The 14248-nt window shown below is 41.2% G+C and overlaps 1 protein-coding gene across 1 annotated transcript in view; it reads right to left on the bottom strand.

Annotated features, from left to right (window-relative positions):
- The window catches only part of LOC127652794 (exportin-6-like), a 36046-nt gene that overhangs the window by 11876 nt on the left and 9922 nt on the right, over positions 1–14248 (bottom strand). The window contains exons 5-13 of the mRNA XM_052139177.1: positions 13654–13813; positions 13471–13548; positions 11138–11609; positions 10683–10809; positions 6943–7052; positions 6519–6627; positions 6320–6412; positions 4162–4231; positions 1975–2134 (exon numbers count right to left, since the gene is read on the bottom strand). Coding sequence (XP_051995137.1) covers positions 1975–2134; positions 4162–4231; positions 6320–6412; positions 6519–6627; positions 6943–7052; positions 10683–10809; positions 11138–11609; positions 13471–13548; positions 13654–13813 — 1379 coding nt within the window. The remainder of the gene's footprint in view (positions 1–1974; positions 2135–4161; positions 4232–6319; positions 6413–6518; positions 6628–6942; positions 7053–10682; positions 10810–11137; positions 11610–13470; positions 13549–13653; positions 13814–14248) is intronic.

The raw sequence follows: 14248 nt of genomic DNA on the forward strand, positions 1-14248 counted from the left end.
GTATAACCAAACGTAGCAATTGACACATCTGTGGAGCATTTAAAAGGAACAGTTCACCCAAAAATAATGGACTCTCCCTCATGTTGCTCTAAACCTGTATGGCTTCACGGATTCACAACTTGCATTGTTTACAACTAAAAACATGCTATGAGATTCTCTCGATGCGCTCATGATGCACAAAGGCTATCAAGATTTTGACTGGAAAACTACTTAAATTTGAGATAGTTGCTAACCATAATCATCATATGCCTTCAGAAGACTTGGAATATGCTGCACGATATGCACGGAGTCTGCGATATTCATAAAATTATAAAGTACGTCATGCATGAGGTTGACTAAATTACAATTGTCATTTTTGGGCAAACATTTCACAAGATGTAATTTTAATTTTTGGTGTCCCCAGAATGTGTCTAAAGTTTCAGCTATAAACACCCCACAGATCGGCTATAAACACCCCACAGATCGGCTATAAACACCCCACAGATCGGCTATAAATACCCCACAGATCGGCTATAAACACCCCACAGATCGGCTATAAACACCCCACAGATCGGCTATAAATACCCCACAGATCGGCTATAAACACCCCACAGATCGGCTATAAATACCCCACAGATCGGCTATTATACCATGTTGAAAATGCCATTTTTGGGTGGGAATAAAAACAAGCTGTTTGTGTGTGTGTGTCTTTAAATGCAAATGAGCTGCTGGCTCCCAGCCCCGTATCCAGAATAGGGCGGAGTTTTGACATCTCTGCTTCAGATAATTAGACATCATAAGCATTATGACTGACAGTGAAAATAGTGACGTTCAGCCCGATATGTTTGAACCAGAGTCACACACTGATGAGGGAGAGACTCCGTCTAAAGTAACAACTTTGATCAAATAACCATTCGGAAACTTCCTGGTTCATTCTAAATTTCTTTATTTGTTGGGAGTTTTTTTCAGCAGTTTTGCAATGATGGATGAGCAACACACACACACACAAATACTGTTACAATGTTCACTATGCGCTATAACAAAACAACACACACAAACAAGCATGTCCGCCGGCAGTGTCCGTCAACAGAAGTGGGCGGGGCCTGTACTTATTGACGTCACTTTGTACATAATCTGCGAACGGCTTGTTCTGAGACAGTGCTTACGATTAATGGGGATTAAAAAAAAAAGGACTGGGTGGATTTTTATCATTATGGGGTGGTTGTGTACACACACTGCCAACACACATTTATGTTCAAACACAGTGTAAAGGTGAATTTAGTATAATATGTCCCCTTTAAAAATTCATCTTTGACCCATATAACTTTGTCTTGCGCGGAACACAGAAAAAGCCTTTTTAATACAATGGCAGTGGATAGTGACTCACTTTGACGCTATAAATTGCCATTGTATTGAAAAGACAGACCGCAATATATTCATCAACACATCTTTTTGTTTTGCTTCCAAAATAAATAATACGTGATGGGAACTAGATGAAGGTATGTCAATTAGGAAAACTTTCATTTTTGGGGTGAACTATTCCTTTAAGAAATGTGTTTGTTGTTGTTTTTCTAGGTTGCTAGGGTGTTACTAGGTGGTTGCTTAATGGCCCGATTCAAAGTTCACACTCAAGTGTCTGGGCTCTAGATATGGCTTGGGTTTAAAAGATAATTTGGCCCATTTTATCACTCCCCAAGTCTGATTGTTTAAAAAACACACACAAAAAACACCTCTCCTCTCAACAAGCCTTATGGTTTGAGGTTTCATGTGTGTAGCATAAACAGTGCGGGATGTGACGCACACCAAAGTTTAATACCTAATGTTAGGGGTTTGTTCAAATGCCCAACCCTGTTAGTGATGCTCGACATAGCAAACACCACTAATAATGAGACCAGAGATGTACAAACATGGTGTAAACACGAGCAAACCATTTGAAATGGAGAAGATAATTAAGTGCAGACATAAGTTAGTGTTGCTGTAGAATGAGGAACTGACCTCTGCACGATGGATAGAGCGTCGTTGAAGCGAGACGTGAAAACGTCCCCTGTGAAAAACTCAGCTAGTCGCCCGACCGCCTGCAGCAGAGAGCTCAAGTCTCTGAGAGCGCAGTGAAGCCTTCTACAGTCAGCTTCTGCCGTGATGTTCAGCCTGCGACCTACACACAGTGAGAAGTGCAAAACCATTCAACATCAGCTCACTATCAAGACCAGACCACCACAAACAACATTAAATATCAGAGCACAATCTACCGTCTCTGCTACTAAAACAGTAACACTTGTACACTTCAACTTCCTTAAACTAATTGTTCATATCATCTGCAGTTGCACAGCTTTATGCAAAGACATAGTATGTCTTTGTTAACATGGGTTGATTAAAGCCTCTCGTTATGAAAAGTCATTGCTCTAATGTAAACATTATGCAATTTAATTTGATGTTTGAGGCTTTGATAGAAGGAAGTCAGGCAGCACAAAATTACTGGCTGCATGAAGAACAAGGGAACTGAGATAAACATCATATGTCCAGCAAATTCCCCTTTGAGCTTTGGCACTACAAAAAAAAAAAGGTGATTGAATGAGTGAAAAAGTCTTGCTTTGTTTCAACCCCTAGCCGTGTGTCTACATGCTCAACCACCTTCGACCTCTAGCCGTGTGTCTACATGGTCAACCATCTTCGACCCCAAGCCGCTTGTCTACATGGTCAACCACCTTCGACCCCAAGCCGCTTGTCTACATGGTCAACCACCTTCGACCCCTAGCCGCTTGTCTACATGGTCAACCACCTTCGGCCCCTAGCCGCGTGTCTACATGGTCAACCACCTTCGGCCCCTAGCCGCGTGTCTACATGGTCAACCACCTTCGGCCCCTAGCCGCTTGTCTACATGGTCAACCACCTTCGACCCCTAGCTTGTCTACATGGTCAACCACCTTCGGCCCCTAGCCGCTTGTCTACATGGTCAACCACCTTCGACCCCTAGCTTGTCTACATGGTCAACCACCTTCGGCCCCTAGCCGCTTGTCTACATGGTCAACCACCTTCGGCCCCTAGCCGCTTGTCTACATGGTCAACCACCTTCGGCCCCTAGCCGCTTGTCTACATGGTCAACCACCTTCGACCCCTAGCCGCTTGTCTACATGGTCAACCACCTTCGGCCCCTAGCCGCTTGTCTACATGGTCAACCACCTTCGGCCCCTAGCGTTGTCTACATGGTCAACCACCTTCGGCCCCTAGCCGTTTGTCCACATGGTCAACCACCTTCGACCCCTATCCGTTTGTCTACATGGTCGACCCCAAGCCGCTTGTCTACATGGTCAACCCCTAGCCGTGTGTCTACATGGTCAACCACCTTCGGCCCCTAGCCGCTTGTCTACATGGTCAACCACCTTCGGCCCCTAGCCGTTTGTCTACATGGTCAACCACCTTCGGCCCCTAGCCGTTTGTCCACATGGTCAACCACCTTCAGCCCCTAGCCGTTTGTCCACATGGTCAACCACCTTCGACCCCTAGCCGTTTGTCCACATGGTCAACCACCTTCGGCCCCTATCCGTTTGTCTACATGGTCGACTCCAAGCCGCTTGTCTACATGGTCAACCCCTAGCCGTGTGTCTACAAGGTCAACCACCTTCGGCCAATGCCGCTTGTCTACAAGGTCAACCACCTTCGGCCCCTAGCCGCTTGTCTACATGGTCAACCACCTTCGGCCCCTAGCCGCTTGTCTACATGGTCAACCACCTTCGGCCCCTAGCCGCTTGTCCACATGGTCAACCACCTTCGGCCCCTAGCCGTTTGTCCACATGGTCAACCACCTTCGACCCCTAGCCATTTGTCTACATAGTCAACTACCTTCAAAGGCAGTCCCAACTTCCTCTTTAATAGGAAATGCATCAACGTCTTCAATTAGATGCATCTATTTTGCTTGTTATATTTAAATGCAACCAGGGATTGGCTTAACCGTTAAGGATAAATATGACGATGCCTTGGATTTCAATCAAAACGATGTCAAAGTCGAAAACAGCTCGTCTCTTCAAGCCTATCATGGCTTGAGGGCCGTTCACACCAAATGCATTTTTGCATCCATATGCACCAGATTTGAATTGTTTTCTTAAGTAAACATGAGCTAGAGGAACCTGATTGACTGTTGCGCTGCATCTCGTAATGAAGTTGAGAAAATGAAGAGAAACTCACTTGATCCGGATCTCACAATGTACTGTTGAAGTCCAAGATAAATGTCTAGATCTTCCTGGAGAACTGGAAACTAAAACATACAAAGACAATCGTGTTCTAGTCATAACATGTGGATTATAACAAGATTTACATTTGTGGATTATTGCATACTTTGATTTTAAATATTAAAAATAAGGTTCACCCAAAAATGAACATTGTCGTTATTATATTTATAAACAAAACCCAACCCTGACTCCACCCTAGCCCTAACAGTGTGTACACACTAATCTGTTTTTGTTTGTAAAATCAGGACTGTCAATCGAGTAAAATATTAATGAAGCAATTGTGTGCCGATTAATTAATCTAATTAAATCACAATTAATTACAAACCAATATTTACTGCAAAAGGCCCCCCAAAGAAGGTAATTTAGAATAGGATCATTAAAATATTTATAATTATAACGTATAATAAATATTGAGGATGTGCGGAACGACTTATTACATTGACATTTATATGTACATTTTGGTGTGGACTAGTGTAAAAAGTACGAAACCCTAAAACATTGTGTTTATGTGGCCCATATATAATACTTATTCTATTCCAACAACAGCCAAATCCGACACAGAACTAGGCTAAAAAGGGGCATTTATCTGCGACGCGATTACTTTGCATTATGATCATTGCACATTAAATATAAGGGAAGAAATAAAATTTTTTAATATGTAACTTTAACATGACAATCATTTAAGTGCAGCCTTAGTAAAATATAAAGCCAAATATAAATGTGTAAAAATGTTGAACAGTTCAGTGTCTACTAGCAGCATCAAAGCAGTTTAGTCGACGAGTCTCGCACACCCCCAATTATAATAAATACCAGTAAAGTAAAAAAAATCTTTCCGTTGTTGAATAGTCATTTGATGACATTGACAGCTGCACTACAGTTCACGACTGACTGATGACTGATCACAGTCCAGATGAACTCTAAACTTTCCAAACAGCTTCAGGTGATGTAGTTCGCAGAGTATGCAAAAATAGAAAGTTCGTAAATACAGAAGCACTCTCGATGTGGAATAAGTGGAGCTGGAGCAAAACTTGCGTGATGAGCGTCTTTAAAGGGAAACACCCGAACGTTACATCTTAAATGCAGTTATATTTAATTCGTTTTAGCTTTATTAAAGTTCAAATAATACGGTAGCAGATCATGTAAATAACTACAAACTCCGAAACAGGCATTTCTCTGTGCGGACAGCGCCTCTTCTATGAGTTGTGAATGTCCCGATCTAAGGGGGAGAGACTGAAACTGCACCCGGCTGATGCACACTCTGTCTCGGGGACGCTCATCCCTCGAGCGTGCATGCTTAATGCAGCTAGATTATAACGTGATGACCCTCGACTTATTGAGTCATAATATATGTCACTGTATTTCTTATCGTGATGAAAACTGGCAAGATGCAGCTTTATTAATAAGAGTGAGTTTGTTTTTGTGAGTTAATGATGGATTGAAGTGAATAGATGGGTGAGAGTCTTCACCCCAAAAATACGTTATTTTTTTGTCCTTTATGCAGCCCGAGTCACTATCAACCTTACATATATGTCAAAAACACATTTGAAGATTACACACACACACACAACATTAAAACCACATGCCTAATATTGTGTAGGTCCCCCTCGTGCCACCAAAACAGCGCATTCAAAATAGCATTCAGAGATGATATTCTTCTCATCACAATTGTACAGAGGGGTTATCTGAATTACTGTAGACTTTGTCAGTTCAAACCAGTCTGGCCATTCCCTGTTGACCTCTCACAACAACAAAACGTTTCCACCCACAGAACTGCCACTCACTGGATATTTTTTGTTTTTGCCACCATTCTATGCCAGAGCTTCTATGGGTTTTTTTTTAATGCCGAAATCAAAACTTTTTTTTTCATGAAAGCAAAAAAGTCTTATGGGTTTAGAACAAAGTATGGTGAGTAAACAATGACAGAATTTTCATTTTTGGGTGAACTTTCCCTTTAAATCATTCATGATTGCTTTGGATTTCACAGAGAATGAGATTCAAATCAAATCAAAGACTTGCTTCCATATTAAACACCTATTAGATTTGCCAATGAAGTGTCAATTGTTCCCAGTACAAAGGGAGAACACATGCGCTCGCACATGCACATGCACACCTACCAGAACAGAGAAGGTCTGAGAGGGCAGCAGTTCCATCACCTTGGCAACCACTTCCAAACTCTGACGCAGATATCTTTGCCATTCCGTCTGTCGCTATGGAAACAAGAGGGGGAAGAGAGTTGCATTCAAACATTCAGACAAACAAAACGCATGTTCTATCTAGAGAACACAAAACCGTGTATGTTGGTTTGATTCTTACATCATCATCAAGCGTCTCGTCATCAAGTTCTTCTAGTTGACTCTGGTTTATCCTGAACTGAATCCGGTTAAGAACTTCCCGCAGAAGCAGAACTAGAGCATCTTTATACCTGTAAACACCCATACAATTTTACAGCATTCGGTCAATCAATACAGGAAACAAACACAACATTTCATTGTTTACCTTCCCTTACAAAATATCTAAACTAGTCACAAACTAGCGGTTATTTTCACATGCAAATGTGCTTTTGATTAGACACAAATGATACCTAGATGTTTGTAGCTCTTTGACGGTGGTGGTGAACTTCCAGCATATCTCCGGCAAGTTTGCACCAAAGCACATTTGCATGTGAAAATTATCAGTGGAGAACTTGCGGCAAGTTTGCCATGATTCTTTTATTATGAGCACAGACATTTTCTCACACCTGTTAATGACGCTGTCCCTGTCGGCCAATCGGCTTCTGATCTTGGTGGTCAGGTAGTCCAGGAATATACTCCAGATATCAAGACAGACCAGATAGCCCTCGTGATTTGGCTGCAAGCAAATTCATATTTGCACTTGTTAATTTGGGACCAGGTGTACATAAGTCGCTGACCCCCCCTTTAGAATTATTCCATGTCAAAAATCTAATTTTACAAACTTCCCCAGCTAAAATGTTTGATTTTGTTCATACTTTGTATTGAAGAAAGTTTAACTTAAAAGGTGAAAGCCAAAATATCAAATGCCATGGATAAATATTTACGGAGTAATCCAATATTTTGTAGAGGGGACTCAAAATGACAATTTCTGCCTATGATTTTGGAACAAAATTACAAGTCAGAAAATAACCTTAGAAATGAGGAACCATCTTAATTTTATTTTTAGCCTATCACTAAAATAAGTTGACTTCAGCACCCTTGTTGCATTATATGACAATTGTGAGAGTCCAAAAATCTGAATAAACACGTAAATGCTAAAGTTTGAGTGCTTATCACTCCAGAAGATATCTTAATATAATTTTAGATTCTACAGAGCCCCTTAGGGGACATTTCTTTCTGAAATAGTTTGCGTGCCCTTGAAATTAGTTTTGTGAGCCCTTGCAATAAATTGACCATATTTTTACTAAAATAACCATATTTGAACCTTTATATTCATAGTAAAACAATTGTACCAATACAGGAAAATACAATGCCAGGCCACGCAAAACCAATGGCCAGGCCGCGCAAAACCAATGGCCAGGCCGCGCAAAACCAATGGCCAGGCCGCGCAAAACCAATGACCAGGTCACGCAAAACCAATGGCGAAGGGCGCGCAAAACCAATGGCCAGGCCACGCAAAACCAATGGCGAAGGCGCGCAAAACCAATGGCGAAGGCGCGCAAAACCAATGGCCAGGGCGCGCAAAACCAATGGCGAAGGGCGCGCAAAACCAATGGCCAGGTCGCGCAAAACCAATGGCCAGGCCGCGCAAAACCAATGGCGAAGGCACGCTGTTGTGTTTTCTGTGGAGTTTTGTTATTTTTTATTATTATTATTTATTTTTACATGTTTAATTCAAATGTGTACATTAAACTAAAGTTACAACTGTTATAAGGAATGTTTTGAGGTTAGTAGCCTAATGGTGTAGTGCCTCTTTAAGAGATGAGTGTGCTGTGGAACATGTGACCGGAGTTCACTGTGTGAAAAGGAAGCGCGATTCATTGATCTATAATGACTTCAATCCGGTGTGCAGCCACTTGGTGAGCTCTCTTAATTTTAAATGTTTCTTGTCTGCTTTATGATGTACGCTTCATGTTGTCTGTTGTCACCATGCTATGTTGTTGTACTGTGTTTGTGTCCGTTTCACGTTAAAGATAATGCTATGCTCCGTAGATCTAAACAGTCTAACGTTAGTTGACTGATAAATATATCGCTATGCTTCAAAGTTATAAGTTGACGAGGTAACCGTGAGACAAAGCTAACATTAGATTTACTTAGAACATCGCTATACTAGACGTGTCCAGTTGTTTACTTTATTTGAATGTATAAATGTTTGAAGTATGAATCGTGAACGGTATTTAATGTGAGTAATGTTATTCTTCCTGGTTTGCCGTGGAGCATTCTGGGAAATGTAGTTTCTTGCTTGCAGAGGTTTGGTAGGATTTGAGTATGGTGTATAATGTAAAGTGTGAAACGTGTACATGATAATTGTGAAATTATTATAGTATATTAATATTGTTATATGTAACATATGTGTGTGTATATATATATATATATATATATATATAATATAGTATATATATGATATATAATAATTAGTATTTTGATTAATGTTATTTATTGTTGCATGTTATTATTGGGCTATTGAATTGTGTTTGTACTAATACACATGAAAATTGAAATGTTGTATTCTTCTTATCTTCTCAGGTTTATTACCTGGTTATTTATTGGTGAGAAAAATAAACAAACAAAAGTGAACCAAGAAAAACCTGAGTAATATCCTTTTGTACACTGGGTTGCCCTTTCCGTGGGGAGAACATGGAACACACGCAAAACCAATGACCAGGTCACGCAAAACCAATGGCGAAGGCATGCAAAACCAATGACCAGGCCACGCAAAACCAATGGCCAGGCCACGCAAAACCAATGGTGAAGGCATGCAAAACGAATGACCAGGCCACGCAAAACCAATGGCGAAGGCATGCAAAACTAATGACCAGGCCACGCAAAACCAATGGCCAGGGCACGCAAAACCAATGACCAGGTCACGCAAAACCAATGGCGAAGGCATGCAAAACCAATGACCAGGTCACGCAAAACCAATGACCAGGTCACGCAAAACCAATGACCAGGTCACGCAAAACCAATGACCAGGTCACGCAAAACCAATGGCGAAGGCACGCAAAACCAATGACCAGGTCACGCAAAACCAATGGCCAAGGCCACGCAAAACCAATGACCAGGCCACGCAAAACCAATGGCGAAGGCACGCAAAACCAATGGCGAAGGCACGCAAAACCAATGACCAGGTCACGCAAAACCAATGACCAGGTCGCGCAAAACCAATGGCCAGGCCGCGCAAAACCAATGGCCAGGCCGCGCAAAACCAATGGCCAGGCCGCGCAAAACCAATGGCGAAGGGCGCGCAAAACCAATGGCGAAGGGCGCGCAAAACCAATGGCCAGGTCACGCAAAACCAATGGCCAGGTCACGCAAAACCAATGGCCAGGTCACGCAAAACCAATGGCCAGGTCACGCAAAACCAATGGCCAGGCCACGCAAAACCAATGGCCAGGCCACGCAAAACCAATGGCCAGGCCACGCAAAACCAATGGCCAGGTCACGCAAAACCAATGGCGAAGGCACGCAAAACCAATGGCGAAGGGCACGCAAAACCAATGGCGAAGGGCACGCAAAACCAATGGCGAAGGGCACGCAAAAACCAAATGGCGAGGACACGCAAAACTATTTCAGAAAAAAAATTATTCCCACCATGTCCTCTATTGGGCTCTGTAAGATTCTGGTTCAAAACAAACTTTCCTTTTTGTATCTTCATTTTTAAGGCCCCATATTGTTAAATCCCAGAGATTTGGGGCTCTCAAAGTGGTTACATGTGCAAACTGAACACATTCGAAAACCAAAATGAGGGTCACATGGTATGAAGCTAGTAATTTAACAAACAAAAAGGTCTGAAGTGCAAATGTTAAAACTAGAAATGTACATTTCTTTATTTACATAAAAATTATGTCAAAATCAAAAATATAAATTTGGCCCTCCTCTTCAAAATAATGGATTATGCAGTAAATATTGATCCATGGCATTTAATATTTTGGCTTTTATCATCATACATGTATTTCTTTAACCAGAATTTGATTTGACAAATTTAAACCTCTGGTTTAACTGACACAGAACAAACCTAAATATTTATAGGGAAGCGTGCCATTTCTGCACCACTAGTGACACCAAACTAAATCTCTATTGGAGGCAGAAATGTATTCTACAATTATCACAACCAAAGTAAACAACCACAGACACCAGATATGCATTTAATATATAGAAAACAAGAAGCGAAGAGAAAAAAAGGTGATAGTGTTGAAAATTAGGAATATTGAGGAACAGGGATAGATTGAGTAATCAAGGACAGGACAGGATGTTACATGGGAGATGTATATGGTAAATTAGAGCCAGCATTTCTGGAATGTTTTACCTGGTTAAAGGTGTATTTGAAGAGCAAAGCTAGAAATTCCACTAGAGGAAACTGCGCGTTAGATTCAATCCGCCGCAGATGAACGCTAACAAACAGCCGGAGGAAATCTGTGAACTTTTCCACATAGCTGAGAGAAATAGACAGACAAAAGAAGGTTAACAGTGATGTTATTAAAGGAAGAGGTCACCCAAAAAAGGCAATTCTGATTACTTATTCACCCTTATGTCATTTAAAACCCATATTAAGAAGTCGTCCATTTTTAAGAATACGTAGTCCATATGGCTTATGATAGCTTCTTGTGAGGAACAGACAGAAATTTCGAATTCACTTTTTATTATATAGAACAGAAACGGGAGATTCTTCAATTCACATTGTGTTGCACATCATGAGGGCGAGCAAATTTTCATTTTGGGGTGAACCATCCCTTTAAGATGTAGAGAAATGTAATTCCTTACCTTTCATCCAAGTCCTGCAGTCTGCTTTTGATAGTGTGTGTGTTGGTGTGCGTGTGTGTATTTGTGAGTCTTTGCAGCAGATAGAACGTTTGTTGAAACATGCGGAGCAAAAACTCCTCAAAGTCTACAGGGACGCAATTTTTGCACATAAGCTCGTTAATACAGTTCATTGCAATGATGCCCAGCCTGGCCCGTTCGGCATGGCCAACCATCTGACTAGTCCTGCTGCCGCCATTGGCTAGGAGGCTTCCTGGGGCGGAGTCTCCGTTTGAAGTGGGCAGAGGCTTGGATTTGATTGGTTGCTGGCATCCAAAGCGAGCGAAATGAAAGATCGACGCGAGGAGGGATGGCGTGATTGAAGACGAAAGAGGAATCCAGCTGAAGAGATGAGACAGACATTCCAGCGCGAGCAGACACAGAGCGGCGCTCTCAGAGTCCAGGGTCATCGGTGCGCTGTTGCCCGCCAAAACACCTACAGAACACATGCAGGTAAAGTTTGTCAAGACACACTTTGATGCTGGCTTGACGAATCCTTGTCTGAAATTTTAAACTAGTTTTAGAAGTCTGAAGGTTATAAAGACATTACAGTGAAACAAATCAACAGCTAGCTAGTCAGATAGATCAATCAGATTATAAGGCCTTTTGTGGGTTTGTTTACATTTGAATTTTTTGTACAATTGGAGTTTGAATTAACAAGCATTCCGTTTACATTTAAACATTATGCCAATGCAAGTCCTTCAGATTTCTTATCATCTACTGTGCGAAAAGTTTAGGTCCAATAAGGTAGAAAAGGCATAGCAAAGTTGGTGGACCTAGTTTGAAAGCTCTAGGGAGGAGTTATTGTTAGAAATTTTGGTATTGTAAAATAACAGTATGTTGGCCTTCTCAAACCAACATAATAACAGGAATTCATTCTACTGATAAGCACTGTTTTTCTTTTCTGGCACTGCAGAATAACTTTACCTTCAGGTGCCTTAAGAAGGCTTGAAATATGATGCGCGAGTTGCATGGACTACTTTTATGATACTTGAGTCCATTTTGTAGTTTTAAAGTGAGTCTCTAGAGGAAGCAAATTTGTTTTACGATGTTTGCGTACCTGTGATACGTCTATAAGACGTTTCCTAAGAAACAATTAAGGACATTCAGCAGTCTGAAGAGATATTTAGAACTTGAAATGTAAATCTAAAATGTTTTTCAGATGTTTCTACAAGCGTTGTCACTCAGGGGCCCATTTACATGACAATGTTTTCAATTAAAAACGGAAAACTTTATGCATTTCGGCTGTTCGTTTACACGACAATGTCGTTTTGGGGCCTGAAAACGCTAACTTTTGAAAACGCGTTTCAAAGTGCAAGTTTTTTTAAAACTATGCCGTTATTGTCTCCTTGTAAACATACAAAAAAGACAATGTGAAAACGACGATGTCATGCACACGCGTATTACGTGTTCAGTCTACAGGCATGAACTTCGAGAACTTCCTCCTTACCTCCAAGGCGAACAGACCAACATGAGATCACCGGTTGGATCATCCTTAAAAAGATGGCATGCTTTATATCGTCCGTCCAGACAAAATTGCAGGATGCTTTCGCCATCTTCATTATTTGCACTGGCCCGGCATGCATAATACAGCGGTTTTAGTCGTTTTCGCAGATCCATGTGAACGGGGATCATTTTGACAATGTTGTCATATGAATCGCGAAACTTTTCAAAAACGCAAAGGAAAACTTTAATTTTTGTACAACATTGTCGTGTAAACGTACGCTCAATAAAAATGTTTATCTAATTAATAACTAGGTGCCGATTTCGCATTACACTGGTTTTCAGTTGTTTTTTTGTCTAGCTGTATTTGAATGCAAGAATGCATCCTTTTGTGTGAGACTCTTCATTTTGTGTGTTTTGTTGCCAGTACAGCTGGATTTGCGCTGACTGCCCCCTGCTGACTGAGACTGCTTTGCGTTTTCATTTATTTCAGGGAATTGAGATGATAATAAATTAGTAATTTCAGTAATGTTTTGCAGGTCTCATTTGCAACCACAGAGACAAACAGACAAATAGATTTTAAAAAAAAGTGCAATGACCCAAATAACCAATTATGAGATTTGTTATCAATTTCATTTTTATTGATTTTATCGCTAATTTGTTGCAGCTCTGATTTCAGCCATTAACAACGCTTAATTATAGATATTGGTATCATCCATGGAAAACGTCATTCAAATGCTTCCCATGAATCCACTAATGATAAATAATAAAGACAAAATGCAGGTAACACTGAGGCAGAAGTGCCTTTCAATAAGGAGCCAGGCCAAAAGGTGTTGATTATATCAGAAGCTCACCTGTCTCTCTAGATGTGGGTGATGGAGGGGGGGTGGTGACTGTAACACTGTGTTTGTTCCATACGGTCTCGAGAATACCTGCCAGAAAGAAACTTTCAAAACACTGCCAGGACAAGCCAATTTAATCTTAAAAAGGCATTCATGTTCTTCAGCTGCACCAATGTGGAAATGAACTTGTCTTACGAGTCAGAAGGTTCAGTACGGTGGGGATTTGATCCAGCAGGAGTTTTTTAAGCTCCTCTTTTCGAGCGACACTCACGTCTTCTCTCGGACACACCAGCTCTTCTGAGGTCATCTTGAGCAGAACTAAACCCAGTGAAGCTAGAGACGGTGACTGCACCAACTACAACACAAATCACACAGATAGAAGCATGTCAGTTTTAGCCAAAAATCCATCAACAGTCGGAGTAAATAGGCATCTAAAGTCAGATTGCCAGATTCATCAGCCAATCAGATTGATGTATTTGTTCTTGGTGGGTGTGGTCTTTAGGATATGTCCCAGTCCAGGCCTTCTAGCGAGCCTTGAGTGACGCAATCATGCTTTAAGTGATGTACGTAATATGAAAGCGAAGAGCGTGAGATCTTACTGGCGAGTTGGTGGTCACTGCCGCCATCACCATTGTGATAAAAAAAAGATGCTTATGGATTTAAAAACCTGAGATGTAAACAGGAAAGGAGGGCTGATTTTCACTTCAAGTAAATTGGTAAGTGCTTTTCGCATTGTTATAGCAACATCAGGAGTTTGCGAAGTGTAAATTAGGCTGCTTGAGCATTCAGT

Source organism: Xyrauchen texanus, chromosome 12, assembly GCF_025860055.1.
Source record: "Xyrauchen texanus isolate HMW12.3.18 chromosome 12, RBS_HiC_50CHRs, whole genome shotgun sequence".
Taxonomy (NCBI): domain Eukaryota; kingdom Metazoa; phylum Chordata; class Actinopteri; order Cypriniformes; family Catostomidae; genus Xyrauchen; species Xyrauchen texanus.